General features: G+C 35.4%; 2 protein-coding genes and 1 long non-coding RNA gene across 3 annotated transcripts; 1 reads left to right on the top strand and 2 right to left on the bottom strand.

Moving 5' to 3' along the window:
* Positions 1-606: 606 nt before the first annotated feature.
* LOC109106446 (nucleobindin-2-like) lies at positions 607-20,754 on the bottom strand (the record flags this gene model as incomplete). Its single annotated transcript, XM_042743918.1, has 8 exons — positions 607-1,202; positions 1,293-1,353; positions 19,264-19,434; positions 19,729-19,818; positions 19,913-20,005; positions 20,105-20,163; positions 20,245-20,335; positions 20,506-20,754. Coding segments are annotated over 8 exons (894 nt in total), but the record flags the coding sequence as incomplete, so codon positions are not given.
* LOC109101251 (2-oxoglutarate-dependent dioxygenase htyE-like) lies at positions 8,612-16,467 on the top strand. The gene is made up of 5 exons (XM_042743916.1): positions 8,612-8,916; positions 14,927-15,080; positions 15,166-15,311; positions 15,415-15,525; positions 15,609-16,467. Exons 2-5 carry the CDS (start codon positions 15,020-15,022, stop codon positions 15,786-15,788), a joined length of 498 nt encoding a protein of 165 aa, XP_042599850.1. The 5' UTR covers positions 8,612-8,916; positions 14,927-15,019; the 3' UTR covers positions 15,789-16,467.
* On the bottom strand, positions 16,748-17,189 carry LOC122140408. The gene is made up of 2 exons (XR_006157077.1): positions 17,157-17,189; positions 16,748-17,046 (listed from the first exon to the last, which is right to left on the bottom strand). It is a non-coding gene; the product is annotated as an uncharacterized LOC122140408 (long non-coding RNA).
* Positions 20,755-23,793: the final 3,039 nt, after the last annotated feature.

The raw sequence follows: 23,793 nt of genomic DNA, 5'->3' as shown, positions 1-23,793 counted from the left end.
AAGTTCAAAAGAACAGTATTTATTTGAAATAGAACACACCAACCCACCCACACATACATAAAATAAAAATAAAAAAAAATGAAATGACAGCTAGTCTGGTCTTTAGCCTTCTTTGTACAACCTGATGATGAGGCTATTATTTCATGTAGTGATGGATCAGATAAATATCCTCCTGTTAAGTCAGTTGATTACCTTCTATAAAGGTTCAAAGATTCTTACGACAAAAAATAGATCCTGGTTTAAGTGAAATTTTACGATTTTGTATGTTTGAAAATGAAAATTAAGTGCTAATCATCAGCACATAATTAATAAAGCTAAGATAATTTAATACATTGTAGAGAAACATAATGCAGTCATTTACTTTTAAAGTCACAAAGGATACTCAAACAAGCAAAAAACAAAAACAAAAAAAACAATCCATACCAATTTTATGCTTAATTGGATTTCTGTATATTTTATAAATGTATTCATTGTTTACAGCAGAACACTGGTTGAAAACCACGATACCATAATGAACAATAAATAAATAAATAAAAAAAACAGCTTAAAATAATTCACTGGTGTTGCAGCAGAAATTCATCAAAACATTAAGAAACACTATTAAAAGACCCCTTTCAGCTGAAACTAAAGCAAAAAATATTCTTTTCTATCCTATATTATTTTGGAAGTGCCATGAAATAGGAATGCTGAATTATAGTGCATTTAACTTGACATGAAATGTGTTTGTTCGCCAGGTATAATATCAAATTCATGTAAAGAGAAATTTATTCTGTGAGGTTTGGCCATGTTTGTGCAAAGATTGACAAGAAATTTACAAGAACAATAAACACAGTTAATTTCTCTAAACACAGTTTCAAATGCAGTCCCTGTCCTTACAAACTATTTGCACCTTTGATAAAAGAATGTGGACGGAAGTGTGATTATCTACAGAATTCTGTTTACATACTTCAGCAGCCTGTTTTGGGATACCATAACTCAGTATTTTATGTTTGAGAATACCAATTTGTTTGATTGCTTCAAGGAAAGCTAAGGTCTTTGCTAAGTGACAGTAAATGGTCCATTTGGATGGAAAAATTTGACAACAGACAAACGCATTACAGACAATGAGAAGAGCTTGAGCTGCTAAGAATGTGTGGGGAGGTCTTGCTGGTGACCTTGTGACCTCTGACTGTCCCCAGGTAATATTTCCACAGCAGAAAATACTGCATTCGTAAAAAACAAAGAAATACGATGATAGAAAATAATGGGCCCTAATGCCTTTGACCAGAAAAATGTAAAACAATTACACTGACCTTTGGCCTGTACTGGAGGCTCTGTTTTCTGTGTTTTTGACTGCTCCATGTGCTCTACTGCCTAAAAGAGAAGATCAGTATGTTAAGAAAATGTTGAGGTGAGAGAAAATAGCTTCAGACATTTCCATTATGTTTTAAAAAGGGAATATTTTAGTGACAACAAAATCAGAATAAGAAAAAAGCAGTGCACCAATAAATATTTTCAAGATTCTTAAGAAATAAATGATGTGGAACTGTGATACATTTTTTTTCTCCAGGATTCTTTGATAAATTTCAGCTGAAAAGAATGGCATTTATTTGAAATATAAATCTTTTGCAACAATGTAAATGCTTCACTGTTATTTTTGAGCAATGTAATGCATCCTTGTTTTTCTTTTTGAAAAAGTCTTTAAATATTTACTTAAACTATATACTATAAAGTGTTTACTTCTTTGAATAATGGTAATGTAATTGGGGGTAAAATACAACATGGACAGGTTTTATGAGATTTACCCATGACCCCAGGTCAGATAGTGGCAAAATCTCTTAACAGTTCTATCTTTTACAAATTAAGACACTACTCTACATTTTTCTTAAATCAACATTCGTCTTTGTGAAGGGCACATGAATCAAGCCAAGTACAAATTTGTCCTGGAAGAAACCTTTCTTCCTTTTGCTTAGACAATGTCAGATCAAATAAAGCCAAGCAGCTTGAATTTTTATGCCAGGAGTGGCATAAAGTCACCCAACAGCAAAGTGAAAGACTGATAGAGAGCATGCCAGGACACATGAATTCTGTGACTGAAAATCAGGGTTATTCCACCAAAAACTGATTTCTGAACTCTTCCTAAGACAAAGACCTATATTTCAGTGGTTTTTAATTAAAAGCACCCAAGTAAAATCTTTTAAAACCTACATAAATATTAGACAATAAAAGATGTACAGTTATATTACATTCAAATATATATTTTACTGTGGATTTTTGGGACAAAATAAAGTCTGTCAAAAACTTTATCTCTGATAATTTTCTGCTTTCTCTACAGGCATTATTAAAAAAATTTCAGAGTTGACATGAAATTTTCAATAATTTCTTCTTAAAGATGACCATGACTCTGTCCATGTCAAGTTTCACTGGGTTTGAGAATTTGGGAGAAAATTAAATGTAAAGTCTGTCAAAGTACATTATAACACTGACCATTTCGTTTTTTATAGAATAATAAAGACTTTTACTTTAAAAGCACTTTTAATTACTGCTTTTTATTACTCCTTAATATTGTAAAGGATATTTCACTTACATATAATAAGTGAAGCTTATTATTATATATAAGTATAGTTAGAACTCGAAATGAGGAGATTGGGCGGTAATAACTGCTTAATAAGCAAAAAACTGCTTATCACCAGACACATCTTACACAGTTTTACTGTAAAGTACATTCATGCCAGAGATCTTTTATTTACTCTTCAGCTAACCAAAACTCACCCAGATCTCAGCCGATTATTTTCTTTTTTCTGGCAGACCAAACTACAGCCACGGCTCAGCCAAATATATACAGTTTCCTTTCTGTTTCTTTTGGTTGGCCAGATTCCAGCTAGAGCTCAGTCACTTGCTGTTGAAAAAAAAAAAAAACATTAATGCAAACCAAGGCCAAATTATGAGAAACAAGTCAAAATCACTGCAGAATACAAGATCCAGGGGGTGTGGTTGCACCAGATCCAACTCCTCCCACTGTACATATACCCATTTCCACCCCCTGATCCCCAAACCCACCCATCTCCACCCCTAAACCTACAAATCTCCACCCCCTAGATGTGGATCCAACCACGCCCCCTGGATCTTGTGTGTTCTGAAGTGAGGGGCTACCGTTTTTTTTTTTTTTTTTTTTAAATCACAGCTCCGTCCTGAGCTGTCATCAAAGTCCGCCATTGTTTCGACACCGGAGCTCTTGTAGACAAGAATGGCTCCCTAGCGATTGACGTTTTTTCTTGGATGTAATAATGAACATAGCAGTAGTCATTTACTCCCATCATCTGAGGCACTGAAGACGCAGTGGATTACCTTTCTTTCTGAAGGGAATGCACCCCCGATCTGCTTAAATGCCTATGTTCGCACGAATCATTCGTGATCCAGCTTCACCTACATAAGGGAGTATACATTTTGGTTTTTTGATGAATCTTTGCAAATCGCCTTTCCTAATAATGTGCTGGTTAGCAAGTTTCACGAATGCGCTAAAGTTTACAGTCTCTCAGAGAGCAGCTAGGAAGAGAAGGGCGTGGTGAGCAGAGCTCATTTGCATTTAAAGGAACATGCAACAGAACTGCTTGCTGTAAACAGAGCAGTTTTTGAACGGGTAAAAAGGGCGTTGTTTTACACTACCATTGAGAAATTTTAACCAAAGTATGTTATAGACTTTTCATTAAGACTCTAGACTTGAGCAGTCAAATCAAATCCGATGACCCCTTTAATCATCCAATAAACATATGACACAATTTTTAAAGGGGTAATGAACTGCCTTTTAAAAAAATATTTTGTACGGTTCTCTTATAATGTTATCAAGATCTTTACATCCAAAAATATCAGAACTGAGAGATCATGTGACCCTTCGACGGCAGTGCACGCACGGTCCTTTGCTCGGCTCACTTTGTCAAATATTCTGAAATCCTGATAGTAAATTTCAAACCTCTCTCTATTTTCTCCATGAGTACTTTAACGGTCAAGGACAATCTGAAAAGAGTGACTGAGCAATCACCAATAAAGAAAAAATTCAAAGATTCCACCATCACTAAAGAAGAGCTTGATGGCGCCATTGCTAACGGTATCAAGCTAGCACTTAAAGAGCAGCAAAGTACTCTGGATTCAGTTGTGGCCTCGACAGTAAGAGATGCTATAGACTCTGTACTGGCCCTGGTATTAGGTGACCGACATATGGACATACTAGCAACCAACAATTCTGTAAAAGGACTAAAAGCAGAAATTGAAAAGCTAGCCATTGCTGTGAAACAGACACGTGACCGGGCCGATTCCATTCAGCTGCACATGAGGATAGGAGAACAGTCACAAACCTGAGAAAACAGCTAGAACAACTTACCGATAAAGTGACGAACCTGGAGGATAGGAGCAGGAGAAATAACGTGCGACTGGTGGGGTTACCAGAGGTGGTGGAAGGCTCAGATTCAGCCGGTTTCCTCAGAGCTAATCTTTTCAAGTGGATTCCTGCACTGAAGGGATGCAATATTGAGATTGAGCGGGTTCATCGCGTGTATGATGGAAGAAAAAGTAACTCAGAGCAGCTGTGTACTCTTATAGAGATTCTGAGAAGAAGTCCACGTATTTAAATTAAACCCAAGTGTTGTTGAGAGATTCTGAGAAGTCACACACTCAAAATGTGTTCTATTCATAATGATAAGTTTCATTTCAAAAGTTAAAATTTAATATTTCATGGAAAGGATCTGCCTCATATATATATATATATATATATATATATATATATATATATATATATATATATATATATATATATATAACAGGTTTCATTTTTTATATTCAAAACTGTTTTTGGTAAACTTTATGGTATATTTCATATGTAATTCAAAGTATTTCTAACTGCTTAGTCTGTTTTGCATATGAAGTTGAACTGCACGTATTGTTCTTTTGTATCAATATTTCTTAGAATCATCAGTATGATACTTTGAATCCAAAAAGAGGAAGAAGTCCAAAATCGAGACATTGACTAGACTATTTTTAATGATTTAAATCCTGTCATTTCAGTTTAAATCCTCGACGTCCCGGTGATCTGAAGGAGGCGTTCAATACAACATCTTTGCGCGCGGATATCGTAAATATCTATTTCTTCCCATCTATCTATCTAATCTATCTATCTATCTGTCTGTCTGTCTGTCTGTCTCTCTCTCTCTCTCTCTCTCTCTCTCTCTCTTTCTTTCTTTCTTTCTTTCTTTCTTTCTTTCTTAGTGTTTCATATGGAGTGTTTCATAAAAGTAGGAGCTCCGTCTCAATACTACCGCCAAATGCAAACGGAAAGTGAAAGTAAAAAACAACCTGTCAAAAAAGTTTGGTTTAACTCACGATAGAAATATATTAGAGAAATTCCGGCGTTACGGACGTGACTTTCGCAGTCAAATCATGAAATATAAATTCTGATAGATTCATTACCAATATATTGAACTGCTGTCAAAAGTTTTTGTCTACATATGTATGTGTAGTGTTGATATATTACGTATATATAAATACACACACATTAAAGGGTTAGTTCACCCTAAAATTAGCCTATAAATCACTCACCCTCAAGGCATCCTAGGTGTATATGACTTTCTTCTTTCAGACGAAATGTCTTTGATCTTCAAGCTGTTTAATGGCAGTCAGTAGGTGTTGCAGTGCATCAGTCCAAAAGAAGTGAAATGAAAAGCACCCATCCATAATAAAAAGTGTCTGAACAAAGTCCTCCTGTAGCGAATAGATGCATTTTTGTAAGAAAAATAACCATATTTAAAACGTAATAATCAGTTTAATCTAACTTGCACCAACAGTTGTACACGGAAGCAGTTCCAGGCGAATGACATACGAGGTAGGAATTAAACATGCAGTGATACCAAATAAAACCACACAAGATGTGTAATGAAGAAGAATATTTAGACAAAAATAAGGATGTAACCTCACAGCTTATCTCTTGTGCATCGCACTCAGCAGCATGCGTGCTGAACACGCAAAATCTTGCTCTTGCATGCATGCCGCGCAGATATGAAACACATGAAAGGTTTAAAGAAGAAAATATTGACAATGAACATTATATGCTATTTAAAAATAGTTTGGCAATTTGTCCTCCTACAGTCCACCTGTGCATATTTCTGAGCCGCACACAGGGGAGGCACCAGAGAATTTTGAACGCTGCTGAGGGGGTGCAAGATCAAAGCAGCCCAATTAATGCCACAGGTTATTAATTAGAGCCCGACTGATATATAATTTTGCTGATTTTATCGGCCGATATGAGCCTGTCGCAGATTTATCGATATAGGCTAATATGCCGCAGATATGATTTTTTTTTTTTTTTTTTTTACATAACTTATAAAGCAGATGATGAAATGCTTTTAAAATGCAATTCTAAATGGTGTAATTACTTACTTTGTCCAGCATAGCTCCATTGCTGCTGGCGACCCAGAGATGCACAGTTGAGCTCAAACTTCAGTCCACTGCTTGAAATTATCCGCCCGCCACCCACCTGCACCTATATTTGATCGTCACATTACAATGATCCTAATTCTTAGTTTTGCATGATGATTTGGATGGTTCATTTTTAACAGCAGACGTTAGAGCTGATATGCGCATCACTGCACGCGTCTGTGCCGCATTACGGTTCCACAGCCACTGGAGCTGATCGCAGCCATTATTATTATTATTATTATTATTATTATTATTTGGAAAATAAAATAAATAATCTACTTGATTTTCTTAAAATTTTATTACATTGTTTGACATCACAATTTAATTACAATTTTTCATTTTATGAAATTAAACAAACATTCAGTTAAAGATTTTTTTATACAGTCCACCTAGAATTCACTGAATAAGCATTTCTGAATGTTTTTTCTTCTTCTTCTTTTTTTATGTGTGGGGGTGCTTTGGTCTTTCTTGAGAGTGCTGAAGCATCTGCTAGCCCATTCTAGCGCCACCCATGCCTGCACAGCAAATGCAGGCCAAATCTCTGCGATGTTCTCATAGAGAATAACATTTCTAAAATATTAGAATGAATTCACTTCTAAAATGTTATGATAGGGTAAGCCTGAAACAGATCACAACAGTAGACCTACACAGCATGTGTGCCAATATGAATAAGGTTATTATTAATCTGCATTATTCCGTAACACATTATTATGGTTCATAAGAGCAAAGAAATGGGATGAGATATTGATCATAATTAGAGTGGACATAAGTTGGCTTTGTACAGAAAGTTTCAAGTTAATTGCATTAATAATTAGTCTATATGATATAAATTTTATCTTTAAAATGTTACGGATATGACACAGCGTTGAAGCATCCTGACGTCATATCTAGCCCTTGTGGTAATGATACATGGTGCAACTTTTTGAGCAATGTTGCTTTGGCACTTTCCCATTGAGAATTGGTAACAAATTTATACTAAAGTATCTGAATACTTTAGATCTTTCTACAAAATCTTTCTACAAAATGCTTACTGTTGACAATGGCAGCCTTTGATATGAATATAGTGAAATATAGTTGAATGAAGATGTAGCCTAATTTTACCCCTCATATGTGGTGGATAAACATAGCGATTTCCTTCAAATTTTTATTAAAGCACGGTAATGCAGTAAAATAAAACCTAAATACACAACTTAAGTAGGGTTTTGTTCTTTTGGTAAAAACTTTTTTTCATGGTAAGGCTGACATTTGTATGGAACTGCTCATTTGCCTTTATGTTCAGAAAATTACGAAAAATGTGGCATATGATTGTGAGCAGTTTTAATAAACTTTTATGCAGTTTCCATTTGCTGCAAAAACTATATGTGACCCTGGACCTGGTCATAAGGGGCAATTTTTTGAAATTGAGATTTATACATAATTTGCCAAATAGAGCCAAATAAATAAGCTTCCCATTGATGTATGTTTTGTTAGGATATGACAATATTTGGCTGAGATGTAACTGTTTGAAAATCTGGAATCTGAGGATGTAAAAAAATCTAAATATTGAGAAAAATCACCTTTAAAGTTGTCCAAATTAAGTTTTTGATATATTTACGGTAGGAAATTTACAAAATATCTTCATGGAACATGATCTTTACTTAACATCCTAATAATTTTTGGCATAAAAATCAATAATTTTGACCCATACAGCGTACATCCACAAATCACTACAAATATACCCTTGCTACACACACCATTACATTTTTTATTAGACATTATCACATATAAAACATATTTTTAAAATAAAATTTGTAAACATCGATGATAGGGAACAGATTTCATTATTGAATTTCAAAAAATTTTTGCTCATTACTGTAATTTTTTATGACGATAATATTATTATTTTTAAGAAATATCATACAACCAATATAATATTTAAATAAAAATAAACTTCTGTTGTGCAAAATATAAATAAAATGTTTTATTTTTAAATTAATTGTTATATTTTAATTTAAATATATTTTAAAAGATTGACAAAATTGTTAAAGTTTTATTAATTAATTTAATTAGACAATATTTTGATGATACATTACTATTAAATCAACACTGAATTCAGAAAAATACAATTAAAAACACAGAATTTAGGGGAAAATAAAATGTATTTCATGGGGCCCCAAATGAAAAGGATTGAGAACAAACAAGTTGTTTTTATTCTCAAGGTCTTAATAAATATGTGGAGAGCATCCCTCCCCATTAATGACAAATGAATATTGTGATATTGATATTGTTTTATATGTATGATATGTGATGTAAACCACGGCTGGGTTTCGCTAGAGATGGAAAGGTATGCCAGTCTCTTGGATTCAGAACTATTAGGTATTAGGTGGCCACAGATTTGAATGGTTTTATATCCTGTCATTTCACAGTTTAAATCCTCGACGTCCTGGTGATCTAAAGGAGGCGTTTAATAAAAATTCTTTGCGCACGGATATCGTAAATGTCTATTTTTTGTCATCTACCTTTCTTTCTTTCTTTCTTCTACACTTCTGTTGTGAAAAATATAAATGCAATGTTTTGTTGTAAATGAATTGTTATATTTTAATTATATTTTGAAAGATTAAAGATTAAAAGATTGACTATATTGATAAAGTTTTATCAATTCAATTAGTCATCAAATATAAAGATATTGAGCCTTAAGAGGCAAAGATTTTTTATAAAAATTAAAATATTTTTAGCAGTTGATCTCATTGATGTTTTATCAAATTAAGATGATTTTTTTTTTTTACATTTAGATGTCACTGAGAAAAGATAGGCTGCTGTAGGCCATGTTTATTTTTTTTATTTTGCTTAAAATAAATATAAACTATAGTTATTTAAATATCATTTTTTCTCTCTCCATATTCTCAATTTGCACAATTGTGAAAAAAAAATGTGTTCAAATTCAGTGCTGCTTGAAAGTTTGTGAACCCTTTACAATTTACTATTTTTCTGCATATAAATATGACCCAAAACATCATCCAATTTTCACACAAGTCCTGAAAGTAGACAAAGAGAACCCAATCAAACAAATGCAACAAAAAATATTTTCTTGGTCATTTATTTATTGAGAAAAATGATCCAGTGTTACATATCTGTGCAATGCAAAAATATGTGAACTCTAGGATAAGCTTTTAATTTAAAGGTTTATACTAGAGCCCATCTCTTCAGAGGTGTTTTCATTCAGTGGAATGAAAATCAAGTGTCAGTGCCTGCCATGTTTTATATAAAGAACAGGGATCTAATAAAGTCTGATCATATTTGTGGAAGTGTATCATGGCACAAACAAAGGTGATCTCTGAGGACCTCAGAAAAAGAGTTGATGTTACTCATTAGGCTGGAAAAGGTTACAAAACTATCTCTAAAGAGTTTGGACTCCACAAATCCACAGTCAGACAGACTGTGTACAAATTGAGTGGTCCGCCAACAAAGATCACTCCAAAAGCAAGATAAGTAAAGAGTTTGCAAAGGACCCCAGGGTCTTTTGCAACTAAAGGCCTTTCTCACATTGGCTGATGATAATATTCATGAGTCCACAGTCATAAGAACACTGAACAACCATGGTTGTGCATGCAGAGCTGCAAGAAGAAAGCCACCGCTCTCCAAAAAGAGTCTCTGGCCATCTGCAGCTTGGTCATGTGTATATTGGAGAAATATTTTGTGGACAGAGGAGACCAAAATATAACTTTTTTTGTTTGTTTGTTTTAAATGAGAATCGTTATGTTGGAGAAAAGAAACTCGTTATCCTATCTGTGAAAAATGGTGGTGGTAGTATCATGGTTTGGCCCTGTTTTGCTGCATCTGGGCCAGGATGACTTGCCATCATTGGTGGAACAATGAATTCTGAATTGGTATACCAGAAAATTCTAAAGGAACATGTCAGCATCTGTCCAAGAACTGAGTCTCAAGAGAAGGTGGGCCATGCAGCAATACAACAACCCCAAGCGTACAAGTTGTTTTACCAATGAATGGTTAAAGAAGAACAAAGTTAATGTTTTGGAATGGCCAAGTCAAAGTCCAGACCTTAATCCAATTGGAAGAAGCTGAAGCAAGCCGTAGTGCTGTCAAACGATTAATCGCATCCAAAATAAAAGTTTTTGTTACATAATATATGTGTGTGTACTGTGTATATTTATTATATTATTTAAAAACACACACATGCAGAAAATAATAAAAAAATATCATCAATAAAATAATAATATTTTATAAAACAAAAAAAAAAAATAAATAATAAATAATAATATTTTTAAAAATATAAAAACCTATATAAACAAATTTATATATACATAATAAATATACACAGTACACACATATATTATGTAAACAAAACCTTTTTATTTTGGATGCGATTAATCACGATTAGGAGTAGGAGTAAACCCATCAACATCGACTTGAAGCGGTTCTGTACTGAGGAATGTGCTAAAACTCCTACAAGATGTTATGCAGGACTGATCAGCAGTTACAAGAAATTAGGTATTGCTGCAAAATGGGGCCACACCAGATACTGAAAGCAAAGATTTACATATCTACATATATATTTGTTTGATTGGGTTCTCTTTGTCTACTTTCAGGACTTGTGCAAAAATCTGATGATGTTTTGGGTCATATTTATGCAGAATGAAATATAGAACATTTTAAGGGTTCACAAACTTTTAAGCAGCACTGTATATATAATTAATTTATATTACCTACTTTTAATGGGTTTTAAGGGACAAAATAGTACAATCTGTGGAGTTTAATTTGAAAATAGTGAAACAAATATCAGTCAGTTGGATATCCCACTTGAAACTACTGTAAATCTTAGCAATGAATCCAGACCATCTACAAATGAAACCACATCACCTGCGAGTGATGGATTTATAGATTGGAAAATTCTGAGCCAAGCATATTTTAAGCATCATTGTTGCATATGTTTGATTGGCTAAACATACGTCTTTTGTTGAAAGAAAGCACATCAACATTTAAGCTAGATACTCATCTCCACAATAAACTACATAAAAAAAAAAACATCTATATGGTCCCCTTTCCTTTGATCGTTACCTGTAAGATATATTTGAACATAAGATCATCTGCATGTTGAACATGAAGGCCCGTTGTCTTAGGTAACACTTTACAATAAACGTTAGTACATTAACAAACATTAACAATGAGCAAACAATCTTTGTTTGTTAGTTAATAAAAATAAAACTTACCTAGTTGTTATTTCGTGTTAGCTCATGGTACTAACATTAACAGATCCAACTTTCAATTTTAATAATGCATTAGTAAATGTTAAAAGTAAACTGAATGTTATTCAGTGCTTTAGAATTATTGTGTCTTGTTAGTTCATATTAACCAGACCATTAATATAGGAGGACATGTAAAGGCAAGACAATTTTTCAGTGTTTCTAGTAAAAAAAAAAAAAAAAAAAATCTAAATAATAGTTAATATAATGTTTATACTGTCATTATAGAAATGTAGACATTTAATTGTTTTTCTGTCAGAGTTATTTATGGGTTGTTTTGATATTTGCTGTTTTGAATCTTTGTGCTGCGTTTATTTTCTGTTGGCAATTTGACATGCAGTTTTCATACACTGCCCACCTTGTTTTAAGTAGGCCCCCCCATTAAACATTTCTGGCTCTGCCTCGGCTGCCACGTAGCCTATGCACCAAAGTTTTAGGAGTGTCATCCGCATATAAAGGCAGGATTTGCTAAGTACTTAAGTACTCTTAAAGTGCCCCTATTATGGATTTTTGAAAATTACCTTTCATGCAGTGTGTAACACAGCTCTAAATGAATGAAAACATCCTGCAAAGTTTTGCTTTAAGTCAGTGGTTTTCAAACCGGTCCTGCAAGCACCCCTAGCACCGCACATTTTGTATGTCTCCCTATATCTGAAACACCCATTTCAGGACTTGCAGTCTCTACTAATGATCTGATGAGTTGAATCAGGTGTGATAGATAAGGGAGACACAGAAAATGTGCAGTGATGGGGATGCTTGCAGGACCGGTTTGAAAACCACTGCTCTAAGTGAATGAAAAAATCTGAAAGTGAAAGAAATCCTTCATTCCGAAGGGCCCTTTGAAGCACTTCGGTTCGGAACAACCCTTCAATATGGAGTTTGAAATGCACCGATTTTCTCTCAAAAGAAAGAGTCGACTCTGAATCATTGAGCAAGTAAGATAAAAATAAATGCATTTACTGAGGGCTAATGTACCCTCAGTAACTGAGAAGCACCCTCAGTGATGTAATTCTGGAACCGGATCTGTATGTATTACAGATAGGCCTAATAAAATAAAATAAATACTACATTCTCATGTTCTGTAGTGTTTTAACCAAAGTATCAATATATTTTGCTGCTCACCTTGTTTTTGCTCTACTGCTGTTAAAATTACCGCATCGTCTGCAGTTCTTCACTTTCGAGAAGGGTTTGGCTGCAGACTTGCATTCTCAAGCTTGGACTGCATCTCTAATCAGCTCCCTAGCTTCCGAGCCTGTGAATCAGCACACGAATCCGGGCACTGGTAGGGACCCTGTCTCACTGCAAATCGGGACAATAACAGCTCGTTTGAGTTGAGCAAAATTTGCGCAGAACCACTGGACAGATCACTGGTGATCACCACAAGATGCATGTCGTTTAGAAATGAGTCGGAGAGCAGTCCGCATTGCTCTGAGATCATGTTGACGTGTATGGCGAGACGTATGCTAAAATCTGGCGCGTCAGCTGTTCTGTCCAGCACAGTTGCTCTTCCCCAGCTGCGCTGACCTAAAGTACGATGGGAAATGATTTACTGTCGAAACGGCTTTTAATGCTCATTGGTTCAAACAACCGTGATGTTGCATTCTCTTATAAAATGTTTTTTTTTTTTTTTTTTATTATTATTATTTTTATCTGATATAATTTATCTTTATCTTAAACTATTGCTAAATGTTTTAATTTACTCCCCTTAATATTTCTCTTGTGACCCGAACATAGGCTAGTGAGAAAAAAAATAAAATAAAAATAAAATACAGAGAAAAAACAAAACATAAAAACCTTTTTAAAAAAAACTTTTTTTTTCTTTTCTTTTTCTTTTTTTAAAAAGTCTTTAAAAAGGCCTATAATTAATTGGATAATAAACCTGTTTTGAAAGACCTTTTTAAAAACATTTTCAATAATCTAGCCTAATCTTTATCCTCGCAGCGCGTCAGTTATGCGGTGACACGCTATGAAATTATTGCGGGTCAAATTAATTGTAGCCTAATATTAATTGAATAATAAATGTAACTTAATAATAATAATAATATGCCTAATTGGCTACTAAGAAGAATGTAACAGACCTATGTTAATTAAAAATACCAAATTAGATATAACTAAAGTGTATAAAATTATTTTATTCAGAAATGTCATGTTTGTGATTTTCTTTTTTAATTTGTTAATTCGTTATTTAAAATAATAGGCCTATAAATGAGGAAACAGGTGCAGTTAATCGCCAGGGTCAGACACAAAAATTATATTAAATAAGTAAATAAATAAATAAATAGTGAGGACAACTGGCAACAGCTGGTCTTAAATTCTTTAGACACCGCACACCAGACTTTAGTCTTAAAACTTTGAACACCGCATGAAAACACTGACTGAGCTCAAAAGGTGAAGAAGCATGAATTTGAATTGGCTAACACTGCTGTCAGTCAAACTCTTCAAGAATTATGCAAAAACACATTGTATTTATTTTAGTTATTTGAGATGTTTTAATAGTTCTCTAGTTGTGTTAAAATAGATTAAAAAACAATAATTTAACAAATATTATATGTGTATAGTAAACTGGGGGTGAGGGTCCTTTCATCATACCCTCCGTTACCTACGCCCCTGACGTTAGGCTACTTATCAATAGGCTATTTCTGTTTTAAACCATGAGGCTGATATAAAGCAGTGTGCCCTGTGTGCCCCTCCGCTACGTCAGTGGGTAGCTGTTTCAATTTATTTTCTAAAAATCAATCTTTTGACCAATATATGTTGTGTGTGGGGGGCCTCATCCTGATTGAAATGCTGTGGCGAGAGCTGTGCATAAACAAATACCCACAAACCTCAATAAACTGGAGCAATGCTGTAAAAAAAATGGGCCAAAATTCCTCCAGAACGATGTGAGAGACTGATAAAGCCATACAGAAATCCATTACTTCAAATTATTGCTGCTAAAAGTGGATATCCAAACAATTGAATCATAGGGTGTCCTTGGCTCTTCCATATTGGCTTTTTTATGCTAAATAAATGTTATACATCATGGGCTATTATTCATCTGAGGTTTTCTCCCCAAATTTTAAGACCTGCAAAGGACCAGATGTTTTTTTTTTTTGATTATGTCCTGATATTGAAAACCATGGAATTAAAAAGGGTCTGCTTTCTTTTTCACACAACTGTATATATACGCATTCATGTATACATAAATGGAATGTATATGGAATGTCCCAAACTTTACATCACTCCACTCTCATTGTGTTCAGAATTGGCCTTCAGAAGGAGTTGATGATTTTCGAGATGTCCACGTATCATTTTACCTGCGCTGTAAGGAACTTTCTCTCAGAGTGCTCCGAGTGATGGCTCTTGGTTTGAACCTGGAAGCAGAGGTCTTTCTCAGCGCACACAAGCATATTGGAAGTAAGTAAATTATAAGCACTTCTTGCTCCCAGTGAGTCAATGGCTGTGAGATCTGCAAGACCTTAAGGATGTGGGTTGTTTTAAGGTGATGGGAATGGAACAACTCTACGGACTCTGTACTACCCTCCAGTGAACAGCACATGTGTGAAGGAAAATCAGCTGCGCTGTGGTGAACACTCTGATTATGGTAGTATCACTTTGGTCTTCCAAAGCTCAGAGGGTGGACTGCAGGTGAGTACCAATATAGGGCAAGAGGAGAAAAGATTCACATGATCCTTTCTCATTTAGGCTAGTATTTTTGGCCCTGCATGTCACTGCTTGTGTTCTCCTTCAGGTTCTGAACCGGGCTGGAGAGTTCATTTCAGCCCCCAGCATTCCTGGAACAGTTCTGATTAACATAGCAGACCTGATGCAAAGGTGGACCAGTGATATCTATGTGTCTGCTGTAAGTTTCTTTACTAATGCTTCATTTAATTGTGCAGTGCAGGCAATGCTCATTTAATTCTTTTCTGTTGTTCTGACCCTCAGGTTCATAGGGTTTTGCTGCCCCCTGCAGGTGACTCCAGCACACGTCAGTCTTTGGCCTTCTTTGTACAACCTGATGATGAGGCCATGATTTCATGCTGCGATGGATCAGATAAATATCCTCCTGTTAAGTCAGTTGATTACCTTCTGTCAAGGTTCAAAGAGTCTTACGGCAAAAATTAGATTCTGGTTTAAGTGAAATTTTATGATGTTGCATGTTTAAAAAACAAACAAACTAATAATAGTAATAATCATCACAGCACATAACTGGTGAAGCTGACACAATTTAATACATTGTAGAGAGACGTAAAGCACAGTCATTTACTCCTGAAATCACAAAGGATACTCAAACAAGGCATAAAAAAACAACAACAACCAAACATTCCATACCTATTTTACTCTTAACTTGATTTCTATATATTTTGTAAATTTATACATAGTTTACAGTAGAACACTGGTTGAAAACCATGAAACCATAATGAATTAAAATGAAACAGCTTGAAATAATTAACTGGTGTTGCAGTAGTAATTCTTTAAAATTTTCATTCTTTTGAATCAATCTAGGATCTAAATCAATCTAGAATTAACCCCCCATAAAAAAATACTATTGTTGAATTAAATATAGGCCAGATTAGCATTGTTTTGTAATGTTGTAGCATGAAAGTGACAAAAAAATAAAATTAAAATAAAACACCATTTACTTATTACAGTAATGGTATCATTATTGTTATCCTGTGTATCTTTTTATTCTTTACACCTTTATTTTACACATTTATTCTTTTAGTTGAAAGTGCCATAAAATAAGAATGCTGAATTATATTTTCATATGATCTTCCATGTATGTTTTCAATAAAAATATGTTTAAAAAAAAAAAGAATGCTGAATTGTGAGGCGTGACACAACATCAACTATTTGCCCACCAATAAAAATATCAAATGGCTAAATTTGAATAGAGAGTTATCCTATGAGGTTTGGTCATGTTTGTGCAACGACAGACATGAAAGAACAAAAAGACACAATAACAATAAATGTACAGTTAATTGCTCTAAACACAAGTTTCAAGTACAGTCCCTTTCCTCACTATCTGCACTTTTGATAAGAGAAGTGTGATTGTCCACAGAGAATTCTGTTAACTAATTACATACTTCAGCAGCCTGTTTTAGGATATCATAACTCAATATTGTTTTGTTTTTGATAATACCAACACAAGTGATTTGTTTAATTATTTCAAGGAAAGCCGAGGGTATTTGCTAAGAGACAGTTAATGGTCATTTCGTGTGTGAGGATGGAAATATTTGACACTACATACAACGGATAAATGCATTACAGACACTGAGAAGCTAAGAGCTTGAGCTGCTAAGAATGTGTGGGGAGGTCTTGCTGGTGACCTTGTGACACAGCCTGACTGTCCCCCCAGGTAGTATTTCCACAGCAGAAGGTACTGCATTCGTAAAAAACAAGAAAATATGATAATAGAAACTCAATATTTTGTTCCATATGACAGGGCAAAATGGCTTTGACCAGAAAAATGTAAAACAATTACACACTGACCTTTGGACTGCACTGGAGGCTCTGTTTTCTACACCTCCACATGCTCTACACCCCAAAAAAGAAAAAAATAATATTATAAAAAGTTTAGATAAGAGAAAAAATATCCACACAACACCACCATTATTTTAAAAAAAGGGAATATTTTAGTGACAACAAAATCAGCATAAGATAAAAGCAGTCAACCAAAACTCAATCATATACAGCACACTCGTTTAAAAGTATGGGGTTGGTAATATTACATTTACATTTAGTCATTTAGCAGACGCTTTTATCCAAAGTGACTTACAAATGAGGATAATAGAAGCAATCAAAACAACAAAAGAGCACTAATATGCAAGTGTTATAACAAGTCTCAGTTAGATTTTTATATATATACATATACATATACATATAATAAAAACAACAAAAATGTAAATGTTGAGTTTTTTAAAAGAAGAATTCTTTTAAACCAATGAAACCATTATACTTTTTAAAATACAATTTGGGGTAAAATACAATATGGACATGTTCTTGACAGGTTTTATGAGATTTACCCATGAACTCATGTCAGATGAAAACAGATGAAATCTCTTAGTGGTTGTTATATTTTCTGACAGATTAATTTCCACAACTTTTCCAGTCATTTTTGGATGACTTGGTAAAGATTTCAATAAAGAGTGGACTTAAAGTGAAAATAACACGACAAACATAATAGACACTACGGTCAAAAGTTTGGGATCAGTAAGACTTGTAATGTTTTTTAAAAGAAAAAGTCTCTTATGCTCATCAAGGCTGCATTTATTTGATCAAAAACGGTAAAAAAAAAAAAAAAAAAATCTTGCAAAATGTTATTGCAATATAAAATAATGGTTTCTATTTTAATATCCTTTAAAATATAATTTATTTCTGTGATGCAAAGCTGAATTTCCATCAGCAATTACTCCAGTATAAAGTGTCACATGATCCTTAAGAAATCATTCTAATATGCTCATTTATTATTAAAATTATCAACAGTTGCTTTCAAATATTTTTTTGGAAAAACATAATTCATTAAAAATAGAAAACTAATAAAAAGTTAAAAAGAACAGCATTCATTCAAAATAGAAATATTTTCTAACAATATAAATTTTTGCTATCACTTCTTATCAATTTAACATCCTTCCTGAATAAAAGTTTTAATTTCTTTCAAAAAAAGAAAGAATAAAAATTTACTGACCCTAAACTTTTATACGGTAGTGTATATTGTCAGAAAAGACTTCTATTTTAAAATTTTATTCATCAAAGAATCCTGAAAAAAAAGTATCACAGGTTCCAAAAACAATATTAAGCAGCACAACAGTTTCCATCACTAATAATAAATCAGCATATTAGAATGATTTCTGAAGGATCATGTGACACTGAAGACTGGAGTGATGATGCTGATATTTCAGCTTTGCATCACAGGAATAAATTTGATTTTAATGTATATTAAAATAGATCAACTTTATTTTACATAATAATAATAATAATATTTCACAATATTACTTTTTTTTCTAGTATTTACATATATAATATACATACACACACACATATATATATTTATATATATATATATATATATATATATATATATATATATATATATATATATATATATACATATACTTATACATATATATATATATATATATATATATATATATATATATATATATATATATATATATATATTATACTAATATATATATATATATATATATATATATATATATATATATATACATATATACATATACATATACACATATATATATATATACATATACATACATACATACATAAATACATATACATATATACATAAAAATATTAAGGATATATATATATATATATATTATATATATATATATATATATATATATATATAAAACAAAGAAATATCCATGACATTTCCGTGACCTTTTAGGATCTTATTAATTTCCATGACTTTTCCAGGTCTGCAAATTACACTTATGAAATTTGTTCATGTTTGGAGGTTTTCCAGGACTGTGGGAACCTGTGTATCTCTCACTCAGTATCTGGCTCCAAAATTAGGCCCATCTAGTTTTTTATTTATTTATTTGTTTCTCTTAATCTCTCACTCTCCTACCCGCTGTAGCTCCATTTTCTGGGCGTTAAGTTGTTCCTGTTGTCTCTCCAGCTCCTCCCGTTGTTTCATCAGGTCATTCGTCTTCAGGTTCAGGTCTTGCTCCTCTCGAGCCAGATGCTCCTCAAACTCTCTCAACTCTTCTTCAGTGTAGATTGGATTCTGTTCCAGAGTCTTGAGAGGAAGCAGGCAAAGGACATTTTTTTTTACATAAAGAAAGCAATTTTATGAAATTTACACTACTGTTTAAAAGTCTGGGGTCTGTAAGTATTTTTTAGTGTTTCGGAAAGAAGTCTCTTATGCTTACCAATTCTGTATTTATTTGGTCAAAACTACAGTTAAAACAGTAATAGTGTGAAATAATAATTTAATAACAATAATATAATGTAATTTATTCCTGTGATGGTAAAGCTGAATTTTCAGCAGACATTATACATGATATTTAAAAAAATACTTAAAAAACATTACCTCCCATCCATCTGGCTCTAGAAATTCTTTTCTATTTGTGGCCGTAATAAATTCATCTAGTGAAACGAGCCTGTCTTTGTTAGTGTCGACCTATGGACAAAACAAAAAAATTATTACTAGTGAACCATCTTTGAAATATTATTAGCACAAAGAAGAATTCAGTCCCCTGCTATGATGCTCCCACCTCATTCATCACATGTTCTCTCATGCGAAGTCTCTCCTCCTCCATTTCCATCATGTCATCCTCTTCATGTGTGGGATCATAGACTTTCTCTAGCTGAACATGGTGGACACAAGCAGCAGATTTAGCACCCCATAAAAATCCTCAAAGTACTCTATTATGATAGCTCTGAATGGAAAGGTTATTAAGGGGAACCTCTTTGGTAAACAGTGCCTCGAGCTCTTGCTCATCAAAGTAGCCATCTCCATTGGTGTCTGTAAAAGCAAACAGATGTCACACAGTCGTGCTGTGATATAATCTGAGTGCTCAGAACAGAGCGGGCTCAATGATCTCACCATGTAGCTTGAAGAATGTCTTCGGGTCAAAATCGTTGGGATCCAAACCGTCAGCTTCCTCCCAGACCTCTTTCAATTGGTCTTGACTGCCCTATTTACACACATACAGACCAAATCTATGCATTGCTTGTCGACTGGATGGAGACAGATCTGAATGTGAGCTTGCAGTCGATTGGAAGAAATGGGCGGGGTTTACACAAACGAAATGATTGGAGAAGTTTTGATTTTTAAAATAGTTCAAGAAATGTATCTTTAGCTTACAGGGTGATTGATTTTGGGATGGTCTGCATGTTTCTTCTTCAGCTCTTCAAAGTGTTCCTCCTCTTTTTTGCGCGCATCCTCATCCAGTGTTTTAAGATGTTCCTTCCGATCGTGTTCCTTCGCCATCTCGTACTTCTTGAAGTCTTCATGTCTTTCCTTGTCAAAGTTATCCAGGTCATTAGTGGCCTCGATTTGACAAAATAAGGAAACAAAAAGAGAGGAAAATGTAAATGTGTGTAGACCAATAGATCATTATATACTGTAGATCTGAAAAACTGTGAGTGTAGAAGAAACAGTCGAGCGACAGATAAGGACAGCAGTTTGGAAGTGTTTTTTGCCTCGTTTTCTCATTAGACTACTGCTAAATAGGGAGGCGTGACTATAGCCAGTAAGCCGGTAAGCACTACTTAAAGAGCTGTTTTGTAATCGCTTGTCAGAAGAAACAGTCGAGCGACAGATAAGGACAGCAGTTTGTAAGTGTTTTTGCCTCGTTTCCTCATTAGACTACTGCGTGATCATCGTTGCTAGGGAAACTTTGCTTTAATTACTGTGTGTCTTACCCTGGTAAATATGTGTGAAGTGGCGTTTGGTGTTGCGTTTGCATATCGCGGGAGGCGTGACTAGCTGACTTCAATCACAGGTAATCAGGCAAATATATAAGTGGTAGGTGTCACCGCGGCAGTGGTCGCGGCAGCCCTCGTGTGAAGCCTTCTCGTGTGAAGACCGACGAGTGTAAAGACCATCGACTCTACCTGCGCGACTCCACCGAGTAAGGACACCGACAGGGCACTTCAGTATTGCTTTACTCCCCTTCAATTTTTGTACAGCTCATCCTCAAATACTTATTTTGGTCACTTGTATTCACTATGTGCTTTCAGATCTCTACTATCACTACCAACACTCGGAGAGCACGCTATGTACGTCGAAGGAATGCCTGCCCGACAAATCTAAGGCCTGTCCCTCTGACCTCTACTACAACGCTCTCTATTCCAGTTGGTCTCTGAACTGCCAGTCCGCTGTTAGCAAAGCAGACTTCATTTCTTCTATTGCTACTCATTCCGGTCTCAGCCTCATGGCACTGACTGAGACCTGGATCAAACCTGAGGACACTGCCACTCCCGCAGCCCTCTCCGCTAATTTCACTTGTTCCCACACCCCTCGTACGACTGGGAGGGGATGGAGGTACTGGCCTCCTTATATCGAAAGATTGGAAATTTGATCTTCAACCACCACCTACAGGTAACGGTTCATTTGAATCACATGCTGTTACTGTAACCCACCCTGTTAAAAATCCACTTTGTGGTCATTTATCGTCCCCCAGGTCAATTGGGAAACTTCTTGGAGGAGTTGGACGTGCTGCTATCAAACTATCCTGAAGATGGTACTCCTCTGGTACTGCTTGGTGACTTCAACATCCACCTAGATAAACCCCAGGCTGCTGACTTCAACACTCTGCTCGCCTCATTTGATCTCAAGCGAGTCTCTACTACAGCGACTCACAAATCGGGCAACCAACTGGACCTCATCTACACGCGCTGTTGCTCAGTGGACAACACTTTAGTTACTCCACTGCACACCTCAGACCACTTCCTCATTACTGCTAACCTAGCACTTACTCCTGAAGCGGCACACGCTCCAACGCGGGTCACCTTTCGACGGAACCTACGCTCACTCTCTCCAACTCGCCTATCCTCTGTGGTTGCATCCTCACTTCCTTCACTCTTGCAGTTCTGGACACGAACAGTGCTACGGACACTTTTTGTTCCACTCTGACCTCTTGCTTGGACAACTTTTGCCCACTGTCGTCTAGACCAGCACGCACCACCCCATCTGCCCCCTGGCTGTCTGATGTACTCCGTGAACATCGCCCTAAACTCAGGGCTGCAGAGAGGAAATGGCTTAAATCAAGAAACTCTACCGACCTCAGTGTGTATCAGTCTATCCTCTCTTCCTTCTCTGCAAACGTCTTCACTGCTAAAACATCATATTACCACGACAAGATTAACAACTGTTGTGACGCTCGGACACTCTTCAAAACGTTCTCTTCTCTTCTTAATCCGCCTCCACCTCCTCCTCCATCGACTCTTACAGCTGACGACTTTGCAGTTTTCTTCACAAATAAGACAAGAACCATCAGTGACCAATTCTCCACACCGCAGACAGAGGATAACTTCACAACGACTAATGCTCACTCTTTCTCCTCCTTCTCTCCACTCTCAGAGACGGACGTTTCCAAACTTATCCTGTCCAGTCATCCTACTACTTGCCCACTGGATCCGATCCCCACTCACCTCCTTCAAGCGATTTCTTCTTCAGTCATACCTTCACTTACTCACATTATCAACTCCTCTCTTCACTCTGGAACATTTCCCTCAGCATTTAAGCAGGCAAGGGTAAGCCCACTGCTGAAGAAACCATCTCTAAATCCAGCACTTCTAGAAAACTACAGACCGGTATCCCTTCTTCCATTCATTGCAAAGACACTCGAACGAGCTGTGTTCAACCAGCTCTCTATGTTTCTTGTACAGAACAACCTCCTGGACAGCAACCAATCTGGCTTCAAAAGTGGCCACTCAACTGAGACTGCCCTGATCTCGGTTACTGAAGCCCTGCGACTGGCAAGAGCAGCTTCAAAAATCCTCAGTACTCATTTTGCTGGACCTGTCTGCTGCTTTTGACACCGTTAATCAACAGATTCTCCTGTCCACCATCAGAAAGATGGGCATCTCTGGAACCACACTCCAGTGGTTTAACTCCTACCTTTCTGATAGATCCTTCATGGTGTCTTGGAGGGGTGAAGTTTCTAAGTCACAACAACTTGCTACTGGGGTTCCTCAAGGCTCAGTACTTGGACCACTTCTCTTCTCCATCTACATGACGTCATTAGGATCTGTCATTCAGAAGCATGGCTTTTCCTATCACTGCTACGCTGATGACACTCAACTCTACTTCTCATTCCAACCAGATGACCCGACGGTAGTTGCTCGCATTTCAGCCTGTCTGAGTGACATTTCTAGCTGGATGAATGACCATCACCTTCAGCTCAACCTTACTAAGACTGAACTGCTGGTGATTCCAGCTAACCCATCGTTTCATCACAACTTCTCTATACAGCTGGCTTCGTCAACCATAACTCCTTCCAGGACAGCCAGAAACCTAGGAGTTGTGATGGATCATCAGTTAAGCTTCACAGACCATATTGCTACAACGACCCGGTCCTGCAGATTTGCCTTATACAACAATAGGAAGATTAGACCCTTCCTGTCAGAGGCAAGCCACCCAACTTCT

Source organism: Cyprinus carpio, chromosome B18, assembly GCF_018340385.1.
Source record: "Cyprinus carpio isolate SPL01 chromosome B18, ASM1834038v1, whole genome shotgun sequence".
Classification (NCBI taxonomy): Eukaryota; Metazoa; Chordata; class Actinopteri; order Cypriniformes; family Cyprinidae; genus Cyprinus; species Cyprinus carpio.
The sequence above is the reverse complement of the archived record's forward strand: the minus strand, read 5'-3'. Positions and strand labels throughout refer to the sequence as shown.